Below are 26,457 nucleotides of genomic sequence, written 5' to 3' on the forward strand. Positions count from 1 at the left end.
TAAGCCCCTTGTAAAACAGAGGGAAAAAATAGGATAGTTCTGAAAAGTAAATGAGATAATGCTCATTAAGCCATTAGCATTATGCTTTGCACACATGAAGCTCTTAATAAATGTTAGTCCTCCACCTCCACACCCATGTACAGTATGTCAGTTAGGGCCTTGACCAGCTCAATATGTGCAAGGGGAATTTTATTGGACCAAGTCTCCCAAGCTCCAGATGTGAAGAGTCTTCCTCCTGAGAGAAGCAGAGATGCTAAAAAGAGACTGGAGTTTCTGACAACCAGAGATCCTAAGAGAGGAAAGAGGGTGAGAGACTACGAATGTTGGTCAGATGGGATGTAGAGGTGAAGATAGAGGGTTATTAGACAAAGAAATGGCAGTGCTTTTGTCAAAGGGAAAAATCTTTTCTTCTACCTCTTATGTTCAGTATCAGGAAACCTGTGTATTAAACTAACAAAACGCAGATTAACAGGAGAAAAGGCAAAAATTGTATTAATATTTACCTGCACAGGAGTTTACAAAAAGAAGTGAAACTCAAATAAGACCTGAGGTTAAATTAGGGGTCTTATATACCCTTTTAACAAAGTAAAGAGGGTTTGGGGTCACAGGACAATAAATTGTGGGGAAGTGACTAGGAAGTATATGGGGGAAACTAGTGGAAGATAAGGGCTATTTTAGGAAGGCTGGTTTTTGCAAACTCATCTTGGTGTTGATTCCCCATCCTCAATCACGCCCTGCTTTCAGACAGTTGAGGGGAGGGCATAGAACTCTTCCTGAATCTGTTGATTCTCTATCATCTTCAGGTCAAAATAATCCTTACACCAAGTAGTATATTTAGGAATGGCATTCTCTGATTCCCTTCAATTTGCCTTACTCTTCAACTGCCAGAACCAAAAATCTAGCAAAGCCTCCTTCTGCAGCCATAAAGAACCTCCACTCAGGGGCACCTGGATGGCTCAGTCGGTTAAACATCTGACTTCGGTTCAGGTCATGAGATCATGGTTCATGAGTTCAAGCCCCCATCAGGCTCTGTGCTGACAGCTCAGAGCCTGGAGCTTACTTTGGACTCTGTGTCTCCCTCTCTGCCCCTCCCCTACTCATGCTCTGTCTCTGTCCCTCTCTCTCAAAAATAAACAAACATTAAAAAAAAATTAAAAAAGAACCTCCACTCAGATCTAGCTCCAAGGGTACTTCTCAGACCCAGAGCCTCAGCACCTGGTCTGTGTTCCTACATTCCCATCCCTTCAGGGCATCCAAGAAGGAAGCTCAGGAGATACTCCAAGTCCAGGAAAGAAGCCACAAAAGAAGCAAGCCCTGACTTCAGGTAATTAAGACCCACTGCAATTCCCTGACAGGAGTCTATGCCATTGGGCCTGTCTGAGCCACTCTGTGTCCCTCACACAGGCCTGGCATTGTCTCTCAACCCAGAAAAGCCAATCTAGAACCTATGCATAGACAATCAGATTTTCTGTGAATGTCGAACTAGAATGGGAGATCACTTAGGTGAACTCGAAGTAGGTCTGCAAAAGAATGAAGTAGATGGTTCAAGATGTCTAGGCCTTCAAGAGAGGGCAATCAAGACTGGTTCCTGACTGACCAGTCTCAGCACCCCAAGGCCTGGATGAATTTCCTGGGGTTGGGTTTCAGGACATTCCCCTTTTACTAAGCAATTCCAACATTTCTGTTACATTCAACCAAAAGATCCTTGACTAACACATTAACTCTCTTTGACTCTGTGCCTTGTCCAAGGTCCCTCAGATCTGAGACACAGACCCAGAGTTCTGGCTTACATCTTGGAGTTCAGAGCTTGAATAGTATCTCCCAGGGGCAGCCCCACCCAGAATTCAGCCCACAGTTGGAAGGAAAGCCAGCACCATCAGTCACCACTCCTCCTGGGCAGGAAGCAGAACATCTGGTACCCACAGATCCCCTCCCAGAGGTCATAATAATAATAGCTGCCATTTATTGAGTACCCATCTTGTATCAGATGCTGTGCTAAGTATTACTTCCAGTCTTCAAAAAAATCGTGATTTTTAAAATAGGTTTTAAATATTTTTACTATTATCTAACTTAAATATTCATGGAGAGCAAAACAAGCATAAATTCCTCATGCTTATAAGCTTTTATAGAAATAAGAAGCCAAAAACTTGCCAACCAAAACCATTAAAATTGATATAAACATTAGTTGATACTGCCAATTAGTTTTTTTTGGCTGAAGATAAATTGATGATGTTATATTTATTTTTGTAAGAAAAGCAAAACAGGGGTGCCAGTGGCTCAGTCGGTTAAGCATCTGATTGTTGGTTTTGGCTCAGGTCATGACTTCATGGTTTGTGGGTTTGAGCCCCATGTTGGGCTCTGTGCTGCAGGCAGTGCAGCGTCTGCTTGGGATTCTTTCTCTCTCTGCCCCTCCCCAACTCTCTACGTAAATAAATAAGCTTAAAAATTTTTTTAAGTTAGAAAAGCAAAATAAAAATGGCAACCCTTTAAGTTAGGTATTTCTATTGGCATCCCCAGTGGACAGGAAGAAATGGTGGCTCAGAGGGGTAAAGTGTATTTCCCAAGGTCAAAGAGCTGAGGGTTATAATCAACCAGAATAAATGAAAAGTCTCAACTGCCCAAACTTGAGGTCTGGCTGCTAGAGTCCTGGGCTGCCCCTTCACCAAAATGGCAGCTCATAAATGGTCAAGGAAAGATCTTGAAAAATACTTACAACCTGGCACAGAGCAAATGCTTGTTAAAGGTTTGTTGAATGAATGCATGAATGAATAAATGGGTGAATATGAAGGGCGTTGTTTAAAAGACAGTCTGAAAAAATAAATAAAATAAATAAAATAAAAGACAGTCTGCTCTACCCCAATGATGCAGAGGCCTGTAATTCAGCACTCCCCATTTACCACTGCTGTCAGTGGCCCTTCCCTCCTTGTTACCCAGGAGCTAGTCTAATGGCATTCGCCATTCCAATCAGCCAGGATACCATTAAAAGCTTCAGTCCAGCCACTGTGCCCCCACCCCAGGTCTTGGCTCTGGGCCCTGGGCTTGGGGAGTGGCCTAGTTGTTTACCAGAAATTTGGACCTTATTCAGAGAAAAGCACAGATGACCTATTAGTCTAATTCAAGCACTTAGCAAGGAATGACTGTACCATTCACACCCCCAGCCCAAGGCTAATGGAGTCAAAGCAAATGGAGAGGCTTTGCCAGCTCAGAGATCTTCCTGGGAGGGGTGAAGGGGAAGGTCTCCAAGTGCCCCCACTGAAGTTTGCAGGGAGGAATGTTGACCTAGCATTTTCTGGGGGCAGCGTGTACTATGGGGATACAAAAATGTGTAAGAAGAGGCTTCCCTATTCTACCCACCACTCTGGCAACATTTCTGCACATCCTACCCCCAGTCACCTGCTCACTACCTTAAAACTTGGTTGAGAGAAAAATGGGAAGACAACCAAATATCCATTGATAAATAACTGGTTAAATAAACAATATATGTAGGAATATGCATTCATATAAGTCCATGCTCTGAAGCTGATAAAAAGGATGATGTAGTTCAAGCTCTACTCATGCATGCTGAAAGATATCTGTGACTTACACAGTGACATGCAGTGTCTGATCCCACTTATATAAAGTTATGCATACCCATAGATTTTCATGTGCACATATAGGCAGAGAGCATTTGGCAGTTTGCTGGTGGGATTTTAGAGTATTTTACTTTCTTCTTTATAATTGTCTATATTGTCCAAATGTTCTACAAAACCACATACTGTAATTGCTAACTTTTCTGAGTTCTTATATTGTGTCAGTTCCAATGCTTTTATATGGATTATCTCATTCCTTATGAAGTGGGTTCTATGCTTTTTCACATTACAGATGTAGATAATGAGGTCTAGAAAGGTTGAGCCCAAGGTCATATAGCTATTAACTAACAAAGTCAAATACTGTTGGAAGATCAAATGAATTAATGTATGTACTTGCATGCAGTAGAGGCTCGATAAATGATGGTTATTATTATAATTATTGTACAGCACTTATCGCACTGTCTTGTTCTTCTTGTCTTGTCTATTCCTCTGCTCTGGAGTGTAAAAGACTTGAAAACAGTATCTGAATCAGTACTCCAGAATCTCCTGCATCCAGCACAGTGCCTTGCTGAGCCAGCACTCATCAGATGCTTAAGGAAAGAGTGAGTGAATGAATAGACAAATGTCCACAGCTCTATAAATATATTTTCCCGACTACTTTGTTTCCTTATCCCAACAGGATTGCAAATGGGATTGAGGACCAGTCTCTCATTTCCTCTGGCCCCCATCATGGTCTGGAGCAAGCCAATAACACGAGCAGGTGCTCAATAAATGCTTTGGTTGACTGGGGATACTCCCCTCTCAGCTCCTGTGGCAGATCCCAGGTAGTATACCAGATATGGCTGGATCTGGGACAGATACCAGGTCCAAAGCCTCACATAAGCTATATTTTTCCTTCCAACTCCATGTTAAGTACACAGGGACGTTGAGAGAATTGCTGAGGTCACACAGCAATTGGTGGGAGGGTAACTGTGTCTCCTGGTCCTGGCCACCTCTATTCTTGTACCTGTAACACTTCTAATTCTACATAAATTCACAATGCGAGAAAACAGGAAAAGAGCAAAGTTTTAAGCCAAATGTTTAATTATGATCCAAGGGGCTGAGGATACTTCAGGACAGTAGCAGGAAGAAAGCAAAACCCAAATGTTCCGTCTCCTGAGGCTCAAATGCTTTGATGGATCCCCAGGTAGGGTAGGCACTAGGTTCCTATATCCCATTCAGAGGAGGAGACAAGGGGGTAGGAGTCTTGCACCAGCCTTCCTTACAATGGGGACTGTCTTTCTATGCTGCCTCAGAACATCCAGCCCTGCCTACCTGGAGAATGCAATAGATAATGACTGATTTGTTAGAGCCTGGGTGATTCTGGTGGGCAAGAGGAAAGGATTATAAGAGAGACTGGTAGAGATGGTCTCCACCAGAAGATATGGCTAAATCATGGTCACCAAGTCCTAAGGAAGGGCTGAGGAGGGAATGAGTCAGTTTCAACGATGGCCCCATGTGGAGTCAGTTGGATATGCAGTATGGACTGAGGGTCGCCATGTTGTTTACTGCACCTCCTTCCTGATGCCGCTCTTTCCTTACCCCTTGCAGGCTGAAGGTCAGGCTGGTGTGGTAGAGGGGAGAGGGGCCCAGGGGAAGTCCAGCTACCAGAGGCTCAGGAGAAGAATCAAAGTAAGTGTACAGGAGAAAAGAGAGGGCACCCAGGGCTGTGGCATCAGAGCAGGATTTTTGTTCTGTAGAAGAAATGGAATGGAGTCAGCTCCACCCCCTTCACCACTTTGGCATCAGTCAAAGCCTGTCCCCCCACCCCTGATGTGTCCATTAGAGATCTATAGTATTCATGACCACAGTGAGGTCACCTCATCTGTCCCCTTGTCTGGGTTTCCCCCAGCTAGACCAGTAAAGGTAGGAGGTGTGTAATAAAGGAGACCCTACCTGGCGTTCCATCACGGAAAAGGTAGAGTCTGCCCAGTCCTGGGAGAAGAGTTGGCTGTGAAAACGCATCTTAGCTGCAATGGCCTCCACTGAGGAGAGGAGAGAAGGTAAACAGAAGCGGGCATATGTTGGAGATCTCTTAGGCTCCCATGAAAGAAAAGGGAATGTCTTAGGGACCCTGGCATATGGCAGGATGGGTAGGAATGGGATATTGTTTCATTCTGCTTGCTTAGTCCTAAAGCTGAAGAGTGTCCCTGGGGCCAAGACAGGTTGAACAGGAAGCTTGAGGGGTCACCAGGGAGTAGGAGGGGGCTGCTCTGTCTGCAGGAGATGGATGGAACCAGTGTGGACCACAGAGCTGACCCTTTTCCTCAAACTGGGTCCAGCTGATCCAATCCCGGGGGCTGCGAGCAGGTGTAATGCACTCACTGAGGCAGGAGTTGTGGGAGAAGGACTCTTCCAGCTGTTCACACTCTTCCTGCCGGTTGCCACTGCCTCGACAGGTGCAGCTTAAGGCAACACTGATGTTGACATTGCTGACAAAGTTGGGAGTCATGGCAGTCCCTGTGGGGTGAATAAAGGACTGTCAGGGCCTAGGCCACCCAAACTTCAACCCCCACTCTCTGCCACCTGTCTCAGGACCACCCCATCTGGGTTCAGTCTCCAGAGGATTCTCACCCCCGGGAGTAGCCACCCTGTGGGCTCCCTTCATATGGCCCCCAGCCTCACCAATCAGCCCCATGTATGCTCGCAGACATCTGGACTGCTCTGTTGCACAGGTCCCTAGGATGTCCAAAGGATGGCAGTGGGTCTGGAAATCCACCAGGCGAGATCTGGAAGAAGGGAAATTTCAAGAGTCCCCATTGAGGGTCTGGTCTGCAGCCTTCACCCTTGCTCCCCTTTAGATGACAGACCCATCTTCATGCCAAATCCTCCTTTGCATTCAGGGCATGGTCCAGGGCTTCCCCCTCAGTGAAGCCTGTTTCTATCACAATTAAGGGCACGATCACCCCAGTCCCAAAGCATGCCACTCTGAATTTGGGCTCCACAATCCCTAGGTATGAGATTTCAGGCAGCTTCTTTAACCTCAGTTTTGTCAACTATGAATAGAAATGAAAACAGTACTTCCTCATGGGTTTTTGTGAGGATGAGGTAAGAGACTGCATGTACAGCATTTAGCATAGTTGTTGGTACATATGAAATGTTCATTAAATGTTAAAGACTGTTATTATTAACATTGATCCTACAATAGGTAAGGCTGGTTATCTTCAGATGATACAATTACAAGTATGTTTTTCTGTACATATTTCTGCAATTTTCCTTACGTTTTGCCTTTTGTTGGATACGTGGTTTATTTCTCTGTCACGCTCACCCAAAAGCAAACTCCTTGAAGGAAAGGACAGTATCTTAGTCATCCAGACCAGCACTTGTTATGTGATAGTAATAGCTATCAGCAACACAATAGGCAGTCTAGCAGAGCAGTTAGGCCAGACTCCAGGCCAGACTTCTTCATTCCAGACCTCATTCAGTAACCTGACTTACTACCTGGATGAGTCTCAACAAGCTATTTAAACATTCTCTGCTATGGTTTCTTCTCTGTAAAATGCAGATGATAAAAAAAACAACAGCACCATCTATCTTGTAAGGTTTACATGAGTTAATACATACTAAGTACCTAAAGCAGTACCTAGCCCATAGTAAGTACTCACTAAGTGTTGGTGTTATGATGATTGGGAGCTTTTATGTAGTATTTTACAGAAGAAGGAAGTGGAGCTCAGAGAGGTTAAATAACTTTGCCCAAGGTTACGGAGAAATAAGGGGTAGAACCAGGCTGCAAAATAAGTGACTCTCACTGTCAACGAATTCTACTTGAGTGGATGATAACTTCAATTTGGTGAATGTTTTGTCCTGAGAAGGCAGAGGAAAGCCAGGTCAGAATTTCAAATTATCTGGACAATACATATCAAACACCTTACCAACAGTTGTGTACTTTGATTTGGTAATGGCAGTTATGGCCACACACCCTAAGTAATAGTTAGATTTGTGCACAAAGATTAATGAACAAGTGATATTTACTGCATTATTTATAGCAATAAAAAAAGCAACCTAAACATCCAACAATTGAGGAAGGATTAAATAAAGTATGGGGCATCCATAAAATGGAATGCAATGTAGGCATTTAAAAATCAAGTTGCCAAAAGGACAGTAAAACACAAAAAAAGCACCCACCATTTATTGAGCACTTATTCTGCACCAGTAAGCTAAGCACTCTACATAAATTATGTAATTTAACGCTCACCAGAATCCCATGAGGTCTGTATTATTATCCCACTATTTACAGAGGACTCAGAGGAACGTTAGGTTAAGTGATGGAATTTTAGCTTAAAGTGACGGGCTCAAAATCGAACAGCGCCAGGATTTAAATTCACATCTGTCTGACTTCAGAGCCTGTCTTCACCACTGTTCCCTGCTGCCTCCATGGAAAAATGCTCAGGAGATACGCACATAAGTGAAAAAAAAAGAAGGTACAAATATATTTCTAGAAAATCCAGTTTTGTTTATGGGTATACAAAAAAGACTGGAAGGAAACGCTCCCAAAAGTATGTAGGTTATCTTCAGGTGATGGATTCTTAATGGATTTTATACGTTTTATATTTTCTGAAGTTTTTACACAAAGGAAAACAATTTTTTTTGATCACAGGGTTTTCAGAAAATACTACAGGGTGAAGTCAGTCCACGGCCTCTGGGGGGCAAGCCCAGCTCTGCACAGGAAAGCACCCATAAGGAGTGGCGTGCACTGCGCCCTTACCCACACCCAGCCCTCCCGCCCTGGCACCGGCACCTGCACAGCGGGTCAGCGACGCAGAGGCTCTGCAGCTCCAGGCAGTTGGGGGCTCCAGACGGCAGAGCGCAGCTGGGAGCGATGGTGTTGCGCCGGCGTTGCCCGCAGCCCTGGTCGGCCGGTGCGCAGGGGCACAACAGGAGGCCCTGAGCGTGGGGCTCTGAAGCCTTCTCGAAGAAGGCGCGGAGCTGATGGAGGCAGGTGTGGCGCTGGCAGCGGGATCCCGAGCACGCTTCCCCATAGGCCTTGCGCAGCCGATCACACTTATCATTAAGAGTACATAGCATGGCAAACTTGAGGCAGAGGTCTGAGTCTGCGGGGATAAGGGCACCAAGTCACCAGTCCTCTCTGCAAACGTGCAGCCCAGTTTTGCTAGGAACCCCTGCAAACCTCGGATTTAACAAGGATGGTGGTGGGGGTAGGAGGAAAGGTAGGACTCCCTGGAATAAGTCCACTGCGAATCCTAGGCTTTCCCTCTACCCATAAACTATATCTGGTATTTGTGAGCTTCCCCCATCCTACTCCTCAGCTTTCCTACGTGTTAAAAAAATAATAATAAAATAAAATAAAATAAAATAAAATAAAATAAAATAAAATAAAATGGGCCATATACATATCTTACACTCATTTACCTAGACTTGAAGTGGCCAGAAAGCTCAAATAACCAAAACCCTTTCCTCAATCCTATGGTGGATTGAAGTCTCATGGTGGAAATCATCATCTAGAGGCCCTACAACATTCTAAAGCACTTTCTGAACTGTCCAAAACATATGCAACTAAATTCTGCTGAGGATTTTTGTTTGGTTTTGCATCTATTTGGCCCATTTTTAATATTACCTGTCTGCCTTTAATGATTGATGCATGCATAAAAGTTCCCTGTGCTCTGAGGCGGGGAAATTATGGTGATATTTTTATTGACAACATTCCAGCAGTCAGAACAATGGAGTAAATGAAACAGGTTATTCCCAGATTCCTTATAAGTAAGTGTTTATGCATAAATCTCTACACTTTTCTCTCAAAATACTAATTCCAATATACAGGACTAACTGTACAACAAAGCTCCTATCTTTCTCAAAAAGTGAGTGTCTGTGTGTGTGTGTGCCTTTCCAATTAACACAAGAGCCTCACTTTCCAAAAAAAAAATGCATTTTAGTCCTTGCCAGACTGATGGCTCCCCACCCTGAGTAACCCCTGAGCAGTCACATTCTTTCTCACCATTTTCCCTGCCCAACACCTCACCCATCCCATTAAAATGGTATGAAAACAAGCAATTTCCTAGTCTTCAGGGACAAAAAGCTACTTTCCTGGCTGCCTCGAATGAGGGTAACTACTTTATTTCAGCATTTTTTTTTTCTGGGACTGCTGCCACTCCATCAAACGCTTTGTAGAGACCCACCTTTTGGAACCAAGGAGTCCTAATGGCCTCCCTATTAACTATTTGTTGACATATAAGACCACAAATGCTCACAGCTCAGACTTCCACCCTGACACAATGCTCTTTAGTTACGTGGCAGGCTAGTACTCTCTCCCAACACGCCCTCCGTCTGGCTTGTGTTCCCCATCAGTCACCCTTCCTTCAGGGTCCATCCCTCATGTCCCAACCTCAGACTGCCCTCCACACCTGGTTTGAGCATGTTCAGTTTGCTGAGATTCATTTTCCAGGGTTTTCTGGTCACGGTGTCTTCATAGGGGGAGACATCCAGTTCATAGTCACCTAGAGACAAGGTGATAAGAATCCTGAGGACCAGATTGGAGGGTGGGAACAGGAGGGGCTGTGGGCTCCTTAAGGGGACATAATAGATCATAAAGTCACTGCATAGCTCATAGACACAGTAGGTACTCAATAAATGTTGGCTAATCTTGTTGGAAGAGAAGGATGAAAGAGTGCAAAGTGTCACCCAGTTTGCCTTTGAGAATGCATCTATAGGGAGGAAAAAATATGGATGAGGTCAAGCAAGTAGGAAAGGATGGTCTGGATATCTGGGAAGCCCTGAAAGCTCCCAAGGGGAAAGGCAAGAAGACAAGAGGATCTAGGGAGAAGTCTCTGGGGAAGCTCTGAAAGAGAACTGATTAGGATGAGGAGTGGAAAACAGGGAACAAAAAGGGTGGTAAATTGCATTACTGTTTCCAGCTATTTGCTAGCTACCCACCCTATGAGAAGATTATACACACACACCCCCACCTCAGTTGCCATGTGACTTTCAGGGCCCCTATGAGAGGAGTATACTTCCACACCCTACTATAAGGATTGCCCATGTGATTTGCTTTGGCTTGTGGATTGTGAGCTGAAGTGACAGAAATCACATCTGAGCAGAAGCTTTAAGAACCATCACATGGTCTTGCTGCTGCTCTTTTCCCTCGAGCAGCCTGGATCATCAAATGAAGAAGACAGGTAGAGCAAAGGCAAATCCCACTCAAGGAAGCCCACAGCCGATGTGTAACATGGACAAAAATTAAATTTTTTTTCTAGGAGGCCAGATATGTGGGGGTTGGTTGGTTATTACTGCAGCATAACCTGGCAAATTCTTATTAAAAATGTAATTGGTGGGGTTGTCTGGGTGGCTCAGTCGGTTAAGCATCTGACTCTTGATCTCAGCTCAGGTCTTGATCTCAGGGTCATGAGTGTAAGCCCCATTTTGGGTTCCACACTGGGCATGGAGCCTACTTAAAAAAATAAATTAAATAAAAATTAAAATTAAAAAAATTTAACTGGTATCTAGAAATGAGTGCTGCAGTAACAAAAAAAAATCTAAGATCTAAAAATCTAAAATTTTATTGGCTTTGGGACTGGGCAGTGAGTGGATGTAAATAAGCTGTTCCTGAAGTATGAAAAATGGCAGTCCTCAATATGCAGTGGGAAAGCATTTGGGAAAACTGTTGCCTGCAATAACTTGGAAGGAAGATGTTATATTGAATGAGCTTGTGCTTTAAGGAAAAGAAGCTGAGAAGCAGAAGGTTACTAGTATGTCTTCTTTTTTTAATTTTTAAATGTTTATTTATTTTTGAGAGACAAGAGTGTGAGTGGGGGAGGGGCAGAGAGAGAGAAGGAGACAGAATTTGAAGTAGGCTCCAGGCTCCCAACTGTTCCAAGCTGTCAGCACAGAGCCCAATGTGGGGCACGAACTCACGAACTAAAAGATCATGACCTGAGCCCAAGTCAGGAGCTTAACTGACTGAGCCACCCAGGTGCCCCTTTACTAATATGTCTTGATTGCCATTGGCTGCATTTTATTTTTATTTTTTTTTCAATGTTTATTTATTTTTGGGACAGAGAGAGACAGAGCATGAACGGGGGAGGGGCAGAGAGAGAGGGAGACACAGAATCGGAAACAGGCTCCAGGCTCTGAGCCATCAGCCCAGAGCCCGACGCGGGGCTCGAACTCACGGACCGCGAGATCGTGACCTGGCTGAAGTCGGACGCTTAACCGACTGCGCCACCCAGGCGCCCCATCATTGGCTGCATTTTGCAAGGTACTACAAGAAAGTTAAGCTCAGAGAAGAATTGATCAGTTCGCAAATAGAGAGGAAAAAGAAAAGAAAAAATCCAGAAATTTCAGGATTTGCAGGATTAAAAGATGGAACTGTTTTTCATATTCAAATATTAAAATATAAAATTAAAAAAAATGCTTTGAGTAATAAGGTCCATTAAGACTCAGCCTTGGGGCAAAGACCAATTCAAGTATATGGCTATCATGCCCTTTGTGGAGATCTCTCACTGATTAAGATGGTATCAATAAATCCTGCCAGTTATGCTCAGGGAAAAAAGACTAGGGTAGTGGCTCTCCCTCTGATAAGAGCAAGATACTTCTGATTAAGTCTAGAAAGAGATATATGTCTTGAAAAGAATTATAGGGAAGGCTACTGGCACCAGAGGTGACAGAAACCAAAGATATAAAAAAAGCAATTATGTTTTGAGAAAGTTGTACTGCTAAGAGCCACCAGCCAGGATTCAAATAGACTCTACTGGAGATTTAAAATGCCCCAACATTTCTCAGGTAGGCAGCAAGCTGAGAACGCTGTTCACTCCTCAAAGAGGTGAGAGTCTCCAACATCCTTCTCAGATATGGCCAAAGAAACCTGTCACGGGTAGGGGGCTGGGCCAAGAGCCCTGGAGATCAACAGATAAAGCAACTGTCCCAGGGAGCAAAAGCAGGGCCTTATTAAAGAGCAATTCCTACTCCCAGGGAAGATGGCCCTTAGACAACAATTTGTGCAGAGGACTTCAGAACAGCTATGAAGTAATGTCTGCTGTGTGCTTCTCATTCCTCCTCTTTCTGAGAGTGTTTGTGGTGGTTCTCCAGTCCCTGTTCCACTGATGTATACTGAGAATATGTTGGAGGCAGGCAGATGACTGGTCCTTTTTGTCCACAGTTAACTAGATCAAGGGGAGTCCTATCCCCACCTGACAAAGAAATTATCACAAGATCCTAGTCTGGAAGCCTGCTATACTATTTGGATAGAACTCTTAGGTTTCCACACTTACTGCCATGTGATTTTCAGGGTCTCCTGTGGGAAGAGTATACTCCCCCTCACCAGGGATTCAGGCTTGGCCATGTGATCTGCTTTGTTTGTGGAATGTGAGTGTTAGTATTTTATATAACATCTGAGTAGCTTTTAAAGGCATCATTTGCTTCTGCCATTACCCATTTCCCTCTGCCATGAGATAAGAACATTCCAGATGGAGGCCGTACCTTCAGCCAGGATCCCAGAATGAAGAAGATACATGAAATAGTTAACACAGAACATGAGCAAGAATGAAAACTTTGTTTTACAAAACACTGTTTTGTTACTGCAGCACAGTCCAGTAAAAGCTGACTAATACAGAGAGGCGTCTCTGGAAAAAGTCAGAGGAAGCTCCTCTCTTTGGCTCTTCCAGTCCTTCTCTCTCACTATCTTCTGTCTGGTTAACGAGTATCCTTTCTGTTAAAGGCAGGGCCAGGAAGCTGTTTCCCACTCTCTCTGAACTTATGGATTATGTTGTATTTGGAATCTGTGTACAGGTTAAGACCATATTCCTCCACCTTTTCTCCATACACTTCTGTCCCAGGAGCTCCCCAGGTTGGGCCACAGTCTGGTTCAGAGCTCTGCCAAGAGGCAGCTACATGTTGCCAGGTAGGAAAGGGGGAAGTAGGAAGAAGAGAGAGCAGCACTGTGGGTGCCCAAAAGAATACTGCCAATTCCTCCCTCTACTTCTTGTAGATGTCAAGTGCAGAGCTTCATTACCATCCCAGCCAGAATCTACCATGCAGCCTATATCCTGTAGGATTGAACAACCACCCCACAAGAGCCATCTTCCTTAGCTTAGTCCACTCTATGAGGGGGGCCTCACCAAGGCTGCGGGCAAGGTGAATGGTCCAGTAAATGTCCAGGCAGGCAACTTGGTTCTTCATGCGCCGATGGCATGTGCAGCTCATCAGAGAGCTATTCCTGAGGTGCTTTGCTGCCTCCCTGCAGTCCTCAGGGACCAAAAGTTCCTGTGTGGGTGACGGGGTGCTTATACTAGAGGTGCAGGAATTCAGGTGGTGGTAGGCAGCACTGCAAACAGGATCGGCCTGGCACTTCCTCCTGGCCTGAATACAGCTGTTCACGAGCCGGCCCTCTATAGGGAGAGGGTCTGCTGTGGAGGAAGAGAGACCAGGTGAGGCTCACATAAGGTCAGAGTAGCTGTCTGGGAGTAACAAGGTGTGAGGTAGAGTAGAGGATTCAAGATGAAATCTTGGGCAGGAAAGTCTTGGGGTGGCATAGAGGCCTTTAGGAATAAGTGGAGAGAAAAGCCCAGTAGGAGTAAAGAATCTGCAGCTGTCACAATCTGGACAGAATAGATGAGGCCCAAGAAGAGGTGGATTTGAAGAGAGGCTGCTCAGCCTCCTAAGAGAAGGAGGGGGACTGTTGTCTGAAGCTGAGCCTGATATGACCCTGCCAGGCACAGGGAAGAGGGCTCTTGGCAGAGCAATGCACAGGCAGGGCTAGTATAATAACCAGAGAGTTGACAATGTGCATGGGAGTGCTAAATGAGAGTCAGCTACAACTCTGAGGCTTCCATTAAAAGTCACTTTAAAATACCTTTACGGGGGAACTGTTTGGTGTTGGTGTTAGGGAACTTTTGCTGATTCTGTCACTCAATAATATCGATGTTGGTTTATAGGTCAGCCTTGTGGATCTTCCCTACATCCTAGGACTTAGCATCCTTGTCAAAGGGTAGCCATCATGCTGCCAGTTTTGCAAGGCAAAACATCTAAGAGTCATTTTTAATTCTCTTTCCTTCATATCCTATGTTCAATCCAGTAAGTCCTGCCAACTCCACAATATATCAGGACGCTGTCCACCTCTCTCCACATCTATCACCACATCCTCAAACCACCATCAGCTTTTGTCTGAACTACTGCCAACACTCCTTATTGGTCTCCTTGATTCCATCCTCCAAATTCATTCTCCCATACCATTCAGCCATACTTTTTTTGTTTTGTTTTCCAGCTTTAGTGAAATTTAATGGACTTAAAACATCGTGTAGGTTTTAGGTGGGCAACATGATGATTTGATTTACATATATATTGTGAAGTGATCAAGACAATAAGATTAGTTAATATATCCTTTACCTTACATAACTAACATTTTGCTGTTGCAGCCAACTTTCTTTAAAAATTTTTTTAATGTTTATTTTATTTTTGAGAGAGCGAGAGAGCGAGCACACAAGCAGGGGAGGGGCAGAGAGAGAGGGAGACACAGAATCCGAAGCAGGCTCCAAGCTCTAAACTGTCAGCACAGAGCCTGACTTGGGACTTGAACTCATGAACCACGAGATCATGACCTGAGCCCAAGTCGGAGCTTAACTGACTGAGCCACCTACGCACCCGCAGCCATCTTTTTTAATGACCTCTTTTTTTTTTTTTTTACACGTTGGAAACCATTCCCATTGAGATAAAATTCATACAACATAAAATTAACCATCTTAAAGGGCATAATTAAGTGGCATTCAGTACATTCATAATGTTGTACAACAATCACTTCTATCTAATTCCAATATATTTTCATGACCCCAAAAGGAAACCCATACACATTAAATAGTCACTCTCCCTTTTCCAACCTCTCTAGTCCCTGGCAACCACTAATCTGCTTTGTCTCTACAGATACCTATTCTAGATATTTTATGTAAATAGAATAATAAAATATGTAATATTTTGTATCTGGCTTCTTTCACCTAACATATTGCTTTTTTTTTTAAGTTTATTTATTTTGAGAGAGAGCACATGCATGCATAAACAGGGAAGGGGCAGACAGATGGGAAGAGAGAGAATCTCAAGCAGGTTCAACCACAGTGAGGACCCTGATGTAGTGCTTGAACACATAAACTGTGAAATCATGAGCTGAGCCAAAATCGAGAGTTGGATGCTTAACCAACTGAGTCACCCAGGTACCCCTAACATATTGCTTTTTGAGGTTCATTCACATTACAGCGTGTATCACTACTTCATTCTTCTTTATGTATGGGTAAGATTTCATTGTATGGATATCCCATATTTTATCAGTCCATCAGTTGGTGGACATTAGGGTTGTTTCCATGCTTTGGTTATTGTGAATAATGCTTCTGTGAACATCCATGTACAAGTATTTGCTTGAATTCCTGCATAAAATTCTCTTAGGTGTACACCTATGAGTGAAATTTCTGGGTCGTATGGTAATTCTATGTTTAACTTTGTGAAGAATCGCCAAATTGTTTTTCACAGTGGCTGCACCATTTTTCATTCCCATTAGCAATGTACAAAGGTTCTAATTTGTCAATTCTTATTTTCCTTTTTTTTTTTTTTAACCAGCCATCCTTATGGATGTGAGATAGTATATTACTGTGGTTTTCATTTGTATTTCCCTAATAACTAATGATGTTGAGCATATTTTCATGTGTTTGGTAGTCATTTGTATATCATGTTTGATAATAATTTTTTATTAAAGTACAACATACAGAAACATGTATTAATCAAAATGTACAGTACAATGAATTTTAAATTTAATACACTGTGTAACCAGACCTCAGATAAGGAACCAGAACATTACCAGCGCCCCAGATGCCCTCTGCCAGGCACCAACCCCTCCGAAAGAAACCAATGTCTTGATTTCTAACATTAGAGGTTACTTTTGCCTGCTTTTCAATCACACAACATGTGCTTTTGGTGTCTTAGTTTCTTTTGCTCAATATTACCTTTATGAAGTTCACCCACTAAGTAAAGTTTACCCATTAAGTTGCAACTAGCTTGTTTTCCTTGCTGTATATCATTCCATTGTGTGAATATAATGTAATTCTAATGCCGATTGGCATTATATGGGAGCATCTGTTAAATATTGTAAATGAGATCATCTCATTACTCTGCTTAAATTCTTCCAACAACCTCCAATGCACTTAGATTAGGGTCTAGTTTAGGGGTGCCTGGGTGGTTTAGCCGGTTAAGCGTCCAACTTGGGCTCAGGTCATGATCTCACAGCTCTTGAGTTTGAGCCCTGTGTCAGGCTCAGTGCTATCAGCTCAGAGCCTGGAGTTTGCTTCCAATTCTGCATCTCCCTCTCTCTCTGCCGCTCCCCAGCTCCCACTCTGTCTCTCTCTCCTTCAAAAATAAATAAACATTTAAAAAAAATTTAGATTAGGATCTAGTTTATGTGCCCTGGTTTACAAACCCTTGTAAGACCAGGTCCCTGCTCACTTACCTAACCTTACCTTCCAGCCCACTTCTCCTCTCCCACTTCCTTTCACCCACACAGGCCTTCCTTTTGTTGCCACTGAACAAGACAAGTCTGTGTCAACCTTAGCGTTTTTGCCCTAGCCTTTCTTTCTGCTTGGAATGCTCTTCTCCCTGATCTTCACATGGTTGGCCCTTTCTGGTAATTGAGTTCTCTGTCTAAATAGCATCGCAGAAAGGCCATCCCCAACCAACCAATGTGAAATAACCCCCTAGCTACTCTACTACATCATTACTCCAATTCTCTGCATAGCACTTATCATCACTTAATTTTTTTAACTTGATTTTTTTTTTTAATTTTTTTTTTCAACGTTTATTTATTTTTGGGACAGAGAGAGACAGAGCATGAACGGGGGAGGGGCAGAGAGAGAGGGAGACACAGAATCGGAAACAGGCTCCAGGCTCTGAGCCATCAGCCCAGAGCCCGACGCGGGGCTCGAACTCACGGACCGCGAGATTGTGACCTGGCTGAAGTCGGATGCTTAACCGACTGCGCCACCCAGGCGCCCCTTAACTTGATTTTTTATTATCTCCCCCTCTGGACCTCTACATCTATCTTATCACTACTCTGTTGCCAGTGCCTAGAACAGTGCTGGTTCCGTATGAGCTCCTATTATTCAAAAAAATAACCAGGGTTGGGGTGCCTGGGTGGCTCAGTTGGTTAAGCACCAGACTTCAGCTTCAGCCATAATGATCTCACAGCTTGTGGGTTTGAGCCCCGCGTTTGGCTCTGTGCTGACAGCTCAGAGCCTGGAGCCAGCTTTGGATTCTTTGTCTCCCTGTCTCTCTGCCCCTCCCCTGCTAGCGCTCTCTCTCTCTTTCTCAAAAATAAACATTAAAAAAAAATTTTTTTTTAATAATAACCAGAGTCGCCTGGGTGGTTCAGTCAGTTAAGTGTCTGACTCTTGGTTTTGGCTCAGGTCATGATGTCACAGTTTCGTGAGTTCCAGCCCTATATCAGGCTCTGCACTGGTAGCACAGAGCCTGCTTGGGATTCTCTCTCTCCCTCGTTCTCTGCCCCTCCCCCACTAGTGCTGTCTGTTTCTTTTAAAATAAATAATGAATAAACTTAAAAAAGAAATAAACAAATAACAGAGGAATTTTGTGAGTCACCTCTGTAACTTCTCTGAGCTCCTTCCCTCTATTTAAAATCAAAGAGTGCCAGAATGAGGAGGGGCATGAGTTTAGTTAGTCCAACCTTTTCTTTCAATCAAACAATAATTAAGTCAATTACTTATTAAAATGCAGATTTCTGACACCATCCCAGAACTACTGAATCAGAAGCTGTGGTGATAATGCCTGGGAATCTGAGTTTTAGCAAGTTCACTGGAAAATATGATGCATCCCAAAGTTTGAGAATTGGTCATATCCAATGCACAAAGGCAGGATCGGTAGTATCGACTTCACCTTTTGCTTCAGGCTCCAATATGCTTCAGCATGACATTGTTACTCTTTTTATTTACATTTTTGATATTTTGCTCCTCATGGATTTTGGGGGGGGGGGAGCATTGATTTTGATTTTTAGTATATGTGCTGCTGAAGCAAGCATTGATTTTGATTTTTTTTGAGAGAGAGATGACACAAGTAAGCGAGAGGCAGAGGGAGATGGGGGAGAGAAAGAATCCCACAAGGGGCAGAGAGAGAGAGAGAGAGGGAGAGAGAGTGGGGCTCACCTGAACGGGGCTCGTGTTCACCCTATGTGGGACTTGAACTCACAAACCGTGAGATCATGACCTGAGCCAAAGTCAGATGCTTAACTGACTGAGCCACGCAGGTGCCCAAGTCAGCACTGATTTTTATTTTTTTCTTTTTTTCCAACCAGGGTGGCTTGATTTTATTGCAGGGAAGTGAGGGAGAGGCTGGGCAAGTGAGGGTCTCTGTAGGAACCTCCATTGCTGAGTAGGACTGCCAGGCCCCAGGTCTGTCTGGAAGTCAGGAGAGGATCAGAGGCCTGTCCCTTTTGGTCCATCTTGGGCCCAGGGGTCCAGGCCCTCACTACTTGGGGTCAAAGAAGGGAACAGCTTTTCCTGTTTTTCCCACAGTCTCCAGCAGAAGGTCCATGCTGTGCTCAGAGTTGATGCAAAACTTCTTGTTGAACAGGTCAATGTCAAACTCAACTTCTCCCACCTTGTTAAGCACCTGACTGACCTCATTAGAGCAGCCTTCACAGGTCATGTCCACAGAGAACTCGTACGTCGGCATGACTGTGGATGTGATGGTGGCTGCAGCAGCAACGCCTCTGATTTTCATTAAAAAAAATTTTTTTTGGGGCGCCTGGGTGGCGCAGTCGGTTAAGCGTCCGACTTCAGCCAGGTCACGATCTCGCGGTCCGTGAGTTCGAGCCCCGCGTCGGGCTCTGGGCTGATGGCTCAGAGCCTGGAGCCTGTTTCCGATTCTGTGTCTCCTTCTCTCTCTGCCCCTCCCCCGTTCATGCTCTGTCTCTCTCTGTCCCAAAAATAAATAAACGTTGAAAAAAAAATTTTTTTAACATTTATTTGTTTTTTTGATAAATAAATTAAAAAAGCGAGAAAGATAGAGAATGAGCAGGGGAGGCACAGAGAGGGACAGAGGATCTGAAGCAGGTTCTGTGCTCATAGCAAAGAGCCTGAAGCAGGGCTTGAACTTTGAACTCATGAACCATGATATCATGACCTGAGCCAAAATCAGACCCTTAATTGACTGGGCCACCCAGGTGCCCCTGATTTTGCATTAAAAAAAAATACTGCAGGGGCGCCTGGGTGGCTCAGTCGGTTAAGCGGCTGACTTCGGCTCAGGTCATGATCTCACGGTCCGTGAGTTCGAGCCCCGCGTCCGGCTCTGTGCTGACAGTTCAGAGCCTGGAGGCTGTTTCAGATTCTGTGTCTCCCTCTCTCTGACCCTCCCCTGTTCATGCTCTGTCTCTCCCTGTCTCAAAAATAAATAAAATGTTAAAAAAATTTAAAAAAAAAAATATAAAAAAAAAAAAGAAAAAAAAATACTGCATTAAGAAGCACCTGGCCAACTCAGTTGGTGGAGTATGAGACTCTTCTGATCTCAGAGTTGTGAGTTTAAGCCCCACATTCACTGTAGAAATTACTTAAAAGAATTTTTAAAATCTTTTTTTTTTTTTAATTTTTTTTTCAATGTTTATTTATTTTTGGGACAGAGAGAGAGCATGAACAGGGGAGGGTCAGAGAGAGAGGGAGACACAGAATCGGAAACAGGCTCCAGGCTCTGAGCCATCAGCCCAGAGCCCGACGCGGGGCTCGAACTCACGGACCGCGAGATCGTGACCTGGCTGAAGTCGGACGCTTAACCGACTGCGCCACCCAGGCGCCCCAAGAATTTTTAAAATCTTAAAAAAATATATATTGCATTAAAATATTCTTTATCTTGACTACTTTTTCAATGGCACCCCCTTCACTCACTCACCTTAGTCCCAGTTCTGCCTAGCACAATTTGCTTCACTTTCTGGACCTTAGTTTCCCAAATGTAAGGTGAGGAATTTGGATTAAACCAGTGTTTCTCAATGGAGGGCTAGGGAAGATATAGGTTAGGCCCCTTACAGGAGTATATCAGAATTTCCAAAGGTAATGCGTGGCTCAAAAAAGTATATTTGATCATTATATATGTGGAAGATGAAAAATACTTTTGAAATTTCAAAAACATATTTAGAGAAGGCATGAGAGATTTATCTTTACCAAAAGAGAAACATGGATTTGGATGGTTTAAGAAGGGGAAGGGAAGGAAAAATAAGACAACAGAGAGAGAGGCAAACCATAAGAGATTCTTAAAGACAGAGAACAAACTAAGGGTTGCTGGAGGGGTGTGGGAGGGTGGGGATGGGCTAAATGGGTGATGGGCATTGAGGAGAGCACTTGCTGGGATGAGCACTGGGTGTTACATGTTAGTGATGAATCAGTAAATTCTACTCCTGAAACCATTATTACACTATATATTAACTAATTTGGATTTAAATAAAACTAAAACAATAAATGAAAAATACTCACCAATTTTAAATAAAACAAACAGTTTGAGAAATATTATATATTTAAGATGTTACTGCTGGTACGTACCCAATAAGTGCTTGCTGAAAGAAATGTAGCAAGTCCACATCTCACTGCTTAAACTGGACTAAATATTGAGTCAGAACAATTTTCAAAAGTAAACCTCCAGGTTCAGAGCTGACAGTTCAGAGTCTGAACAATGGTGGATTTAGGGGCAACTGCACCTCAACAAAAGAAGGTAGGGCCACCCTTCTTCTAACAAAAGAAGGTAGGGACAATGTTGAAGTTCATCATAACAGGGTAGAACTTGTTATACTTAATTGATTGATGGGGAAGGTGTTTAAGGTTTCCGCCTGATGTTAGGCATACCGTAAGGTTTCAGCCATACTGTTAGGGTTACTGAAATTTTCTGGGCAGTAAAATCAGATTGGTAATAACTTGCTGCCCTGATTTACTGATGGAGTGAATCTGGATAGACCAGTCCTTTCCCTCCTTCCTTCCATATCTGTCTTGCAGCCAAGGCTCCACATATATAGTATTTCATTTCTTTAGTGACTACTTTGTGAGCCGAAGTGACGGGTCCATGTATGGTCTCTGTCTCCACTGAGGCTCAGGGCAGGAGCCCCACAATGAGATTTCCATGCACCCGTCCCACTCCCAAAGGTCACAGGCATGTTCCCTGGGATCTTGGATCCAAGGCTACCCTTTTCTGGGGGAATGGCATAGTTCTAAAACCAGGCCCTGAACTATATATTCCACAAGATACTTATTGTGTATTTGTGTGTGCTGAGCCATCTTCCCCAACAGTGAGTTTTCTGCTATAATTAAAATAATGAAAGTATGTTCTAAAAGGATGGAGGGGGTGGCAGTGAGAAATATTCTCAAATAATGATGTTAGAAGTTCTGGCAGCAGTTTATAACCCTAATTTGTAACAAGTCAGTTACAAAAAACTTCTTTCTTCACGCGTACCTACTGTCCACTTCCCCAGTCCTTACAGAGAGTGGAAGGGTTGAAGCCCATGTGCAGCAAATGGCACTCCAGCCTGATTCTCCTCACCTCCTAGAGATGCTGTCGTGGAAGTGGCCTGGCTGCTACTGTTCTGTGTCTGTGTAGACGCACCTCAAAAGAGGAAAGTGGGGGAATGGGGAGTAGGGGAACGAGGATATGCTTGGGTGTCCTGGCCATTACTGGCATTCAATCTACAACAGTTCAAAAACTGTACTAGGCATGGAAGGTAGCCCCTTCCCGGCACCCAGGGCTTCCTTCCGCGTACACAGGGCCACCTGGGACGGCGGTAGTGCGGTGTCTGAGCCCCCTCTGGACAACCGTGACCAATGCCCCCCCCCCACCCCCCCACCCCGTAGGTTCCTCTCCTCTCCCCTTAATGCCCTGGCCGTAGCGGTCCCGCGTACGCACAGACGACACTCACCGGCTCCAAGCGGCAGCGGTAGCAGCAGCAGCAGGAATAAGGGCGCCAGTGGTCGCGGGTTAGGAGGACGAACCATGGCTCTGTCCGCACGCCGGCCGTCGGCTCCGGAGACGCTATGCCTGCACCCAGCGCCGTGCTCCCCTAGCTCCTCGAGCTGAGGTTCTGCGAGCCGGGCTCCTCGACCGCCAGCCACTGCCGCCTCCCGCCCTTCCTCGCGCGCGGTGCCGACACTCTCCCACCAGAGTCCTGGGCGCCGCCCTCCAACTCCGAAGCGCGCGGACGAACCGCATCGCTTCTACTCTATCCGGAAGACGGCGGGAGTGGGGGCGAAAAGGGCATGCGCCCGGCTTGTGCGTGCCAGAGAGAGGGTTCTCTACCCGAGCCGGCCCACCTGCCGTCCGTTGCCCACTTCGCTTAGAGGAGGAATTATGCCCAAGACAATTGTGGCAGCTGTAGCTGGAGACTCGCCATATCAGGAGATCAAGTATTTATCAAAACAACAACAAAAAAAGCACCATTTCTCACTTTCTGGACTCCGCACCCCCACCCCTTCCAAGAAAACTTGAACAAACAGCACCAAGGCACTTCTAGGTCCCCCCCCCCCCCCCTGCTTAGAATTTGCACATCTTTGCCTCCATTTCCCCGTTGTAAGTATCTTCAAGGGTAAGGTCGGGCTGTTATCATTAACCCCATGATTCTGCAAAGATGGGCCCCAGACAGGTGAAATGGCTGTGCTGAGGACAGTCCTGCGGCCAGATTCCAGGACTTTTGCCAGACTAGCCTCCTCCAAAATTCAACCCCTTCAGTGTCATTAGGGAGGGTGGAAGGATTAAACCCTTCTCAGATTAGAGGTTTCCCTGGAGATAGATAAGACATGATCCCTGAAGAAGGTGCTAGAGAGACCATTTAGCAGCCTCCTCATTTTCAGGTCGATGTTTCTGAAAGCAACCTCCTTTATCAAGAGTAAACAGTGAGGTAGAAACACAGCTGTGCCAAGAGCCCAGGATTTCTACCCACAAGGGTAAGGGTATTTGTTGAGCCTAGGGTTGATTCCCACCTGCTTCCAGGATAAACAGAGGCACAATGACTTGGAAGAATAACTAAGCAGTGCTTAGAAAGAGAAAGAAGATAATGAAAGGAAGTGGAGGGTTTTGTCTCCTAACCCTGCAGCCCAAGCCCTCTCCTCACTTCTACAGAGGCCTGGCAGAGGGCCAGGAGGAGGGTATCAAGTAATGCAGTATAAACCTCTGAGATTTATTGGCTGCTGCTTCTCAATATGGCCATCCTGCTGTGGCCTCTGGGGGGCATTTGCCGATGTAATCAGCCCAGAAAGAGAGTCATCCCAGCCAGGGGTGTAAATCACCCTTCACAAAGCTAGGAGAGAGACATGTGGCCCTAGATAAGGAAGAAGAGATGTGGCCTCTTGTGCCCTTTCCTCCCTTCCCCTGCCCAAGGGGACCTGGTTCCTGAGCTGTAATGCACTTTAAATGGAGTTTGTGCTTCATTTTTTTTTTTTAATTTTTTTTTCAACGTTTATTTATTTTTGGGACAGAGAGAGACAGAGCATGAACGGGGGAGGGGCAGAGAGAGAGGGAGACACAGAATCGGAAACAGGCTCCAGGCTCCGAGCCATCAGCCCAGAGCCCGACTCGGGGCTCAAACTCACGGACCGCGAGGTCGTGACCTGGCTGAAGTCGGATGCTCAACCGACTGCGCCACCCAGGCGCCCCTGTGCTTCATTTTAATCTCTATCTGCCCTGCCAGTCTTCCAGGAGAGCTGTAAAAGTGAACATCTGGCTACTCAGCTTTTCTACAGGGCCTGTTTTTCCCCAAAGCCACACTACCTCCCTGTACCTTCTCCTCCAGTGAGGTTAGAAAGCTGTACTGGGGACCGATATCCCCTTTCCACTCCACTCTGGCAATAGTTTCAAAATGGGATCTACAAAGAGTAACAATTTCAGATGGTTGGAATGCTAAAAAAGGGCTGAGACTGATGAAATAACAGAGTTGTCGGGGGTGGGGGGTGCCAAGGGGTGTCGCCTCTGCTCTCCCCCTCCTTCAGCAACCAAGCCCAATCAAGTTTGGGTAGGAAGACAGGCTGGGAAAAGGCATTTCCTCAGGAGGCCCACTCTAAGTGTCTACTCAGTGCCATCCCCATGGAATGGACCAGGAAGGCAGGAACAGGGTCAAACTGCTAGGCTGAGAGCAATCCTAATTCCATATGTAATAGGCCGGCCTTTTTGTGAGAATAATGAGATGCCTGGAGCATCTTTCTGCCTGGGCACTGGAGTGGAGAGTCTGACATCACTGGACCTTTAATGACGATTGGTAACCAAAGCTAGGGGAGAGATGAGGAAGCCTCCGCAAATAAATTTGACTCCAACACTTATATTGACAGCTTTTACAACACACCCTCTGCCCACCAACCATGTCCCCTGTGACTGCCAACACCTGCTAGATAAGCAGCATTGCCTTTGGGAACCTTGTAGATAATGACAAATGAGCCAGTCTTTTCTATAAAGATGATGTTATTCAACTGTCATTCAATTCAATAATGTCTTTTGAGACTGATTATGGGTTCAAATTTGTACTGGGTGCAAAAATGATTAAGAGACAAAACTTGCCCTATAAGGCTTTGCAATCCACTGATTGGGCTCAACAGTCTGAAAACCTTGCATCTTACTCCACTTCATTTGTAACCTTGGTTTCTGCCTTCTATCAGGCCCTCTCTCACTGGTAAGCTTTAATTCCTGCTGCTACCCTCACCTGGGATATTAACAGTGTGGTGAATAGTTAAGAACACAAGCTTTATAGACCTTCTGGGTTCAACACATGCTGGATGACCTTGGGCACAGCACTTAATTTTTCTGGGCTTCAGTTTCTTCATCTGTAAAATTAATAACAATATCTATTTCATACAACAGTTGTGAGGATTATACAACTATATATTGAGTAAAGACTTTAGCATAATGCCTATCCAGAGCAAGCACTGAATAAATGGTATCATTCCAGGTGGCATGCAGAAGTTAATTTTTCTGTGACCTTAGCCAGCCCCCACCACCAGATTTGTTGCTTTGGAGCTGAAGGCTACAGTACTTCTCTTTGCCAGAGTGCTTATAGGGATGGGAAAAAAGGAAATCATTTTCTACATTGTCAGTCTCTCTTTTTTTAATGTTTATTTATTTATTTACAGAGCACACACCCACGAGCAGGGGAAGGAAAGAGAAAGAGAATCCCAAGCAGACTCCATGCTCAGTGAAGAATCCAACATGGGGTTCAAACCCATGAACCTCAATATCATGACCTGAGCTGAAATCGAGAGTCAGATGCTTAAATGACTAAGCCACCCAGGTGCCCCTACCCTGTCAGTCTCTTGAGGACAAGGGCAATTTGTGAGATCAAGCCCTGCGGTTGGATTCTGTACTGACAGCACAGAGCCTGCTTGGGATTCTCTCTCTTTGCCCCTACCTGGGGCATGCACACACATGCACTCTCTCTCAAGATAAATAAATAAACTTCAAAAGAAAAGGTTTAAAAAATAAAATAAAATAAAATAGGGATGCCTGGGTGGTTCAGTCGGGTAAGTGTTAGATTTCAGCTCAGGTGATGATCTCGAGGTTTCTGAGTTTGAGCCCCGCATTGGGCTCTCTGCTGTAAGCATGGAACCCGCTTCAGATCCTCTGTCTCCCTCTCCCTCTGTCCTTCCACTGCTCTCTCTTTAAAGTAAATAAACATTTGAGGGGCGCCTGGGTGGCTCGGTCGGTTGAGCGTCCGACTTCGGCTCAGGTCATGATCTCACAGTCCGTGAGTTCGAGTCCCGCGTCAGGCTCTGTGCTGACAGCTCAGAGCCTGGAGCCTGTTTCGGATTCTGTGTCTCCCTCTCTCTCTGCCCCTCCCCTGTTCATGCTCTGTCTCTCTCTCTGTCTCAAAAATAAATAAACGTTAAAAAAAATTTTTAAAAATAAAATA

The 26,457-nt window shown here is 44.8% G+C and overlaps 2 protein-coding genes across 6 annotated transcripts in view; both read right to left on the reverse strand.

Annotated features, from left to right (window-relative positions):
* The window catches only part of GFRA3 (GDNF family receptor alpha 3), a 41,635-nt gene extending 18,884 nt beyond the window's left edge, over window positions 1–22,751 (reverse strand). For 2 of the 5 annotated variants that reach the window (XM_030318986.1, XM_030318971.1), the window contains exons 1-7: window positions 22,489–22,750; window positions 13,676–13,963; window positions 9,968–10,060; window positions 8,347–8,659; window positions 6,234–6,337; window positions 5,934–6,068; window positions 5,505–5,593 (exon numbers count right to left, since the gene is read on the reverse strand). In XM_030318986.1, the coding sequence (XP_030174846.1) occupies window positions 5,505–5,593; window positions 5,934–6,068; window positions 6,234–6,337; window positions 8,347–8,659; window positions 9,968–10,060; window positions 13,676–13,963; window positions 22,489–22,564 (1,098 nt within the window). In that variant the 5' untranslated portion in view covers window positions 22,565–22,750. Of the gene's footprint in view, window positions 1–4,884; window positions 5,303–5,504; window positions 5,594–5,933; window positions 6,069–6,233; window positions 6,338–8,346; window positions 8,660–9,967; window positions 10,061–13,675; window positions 13,964–22,488 lie in introns of those variants that run through there. The other 3 variants (XM_030318994.1, XM_030318977.1, XM_030319004.1) reach the window with 3 other exon arrangements.
* A 2,284-nt stretch (window positions 22,752–25,035) lies between these two features.
* Window positions 25,036–26,457, reverse strand: part of CDC25C (cell division cycle 25C) — a 34,281-nt gene continuing 32,859 nt past the window's right edge. Inside the window, exon 16 of the mRNA XM_032592938.1 lies at window positions 25,036–25,375. The gene's annotated coding sequence lies outside the window, so the exon portion shown is untranslated. The remainder of the gene's footprint in view (window positions 25,376–26,457) is intronic.

The sequence above is a fragment of the Lynx canadensis genome, chromosome A1, assembly GCF_007474595.2.
Source record: "Lynx canadensis isolate LIC74 chromosome A1, mLynCan4.pri.v2, whole genome shotgun sequence".
In the NCBI taxonomy this organism is placed as follows: domain Eukaryota; kingdom Metazoa; phylum Chordata; class Mammalia; order Carnivora; family Felidae; genus Lynx; species Lynx canadensis.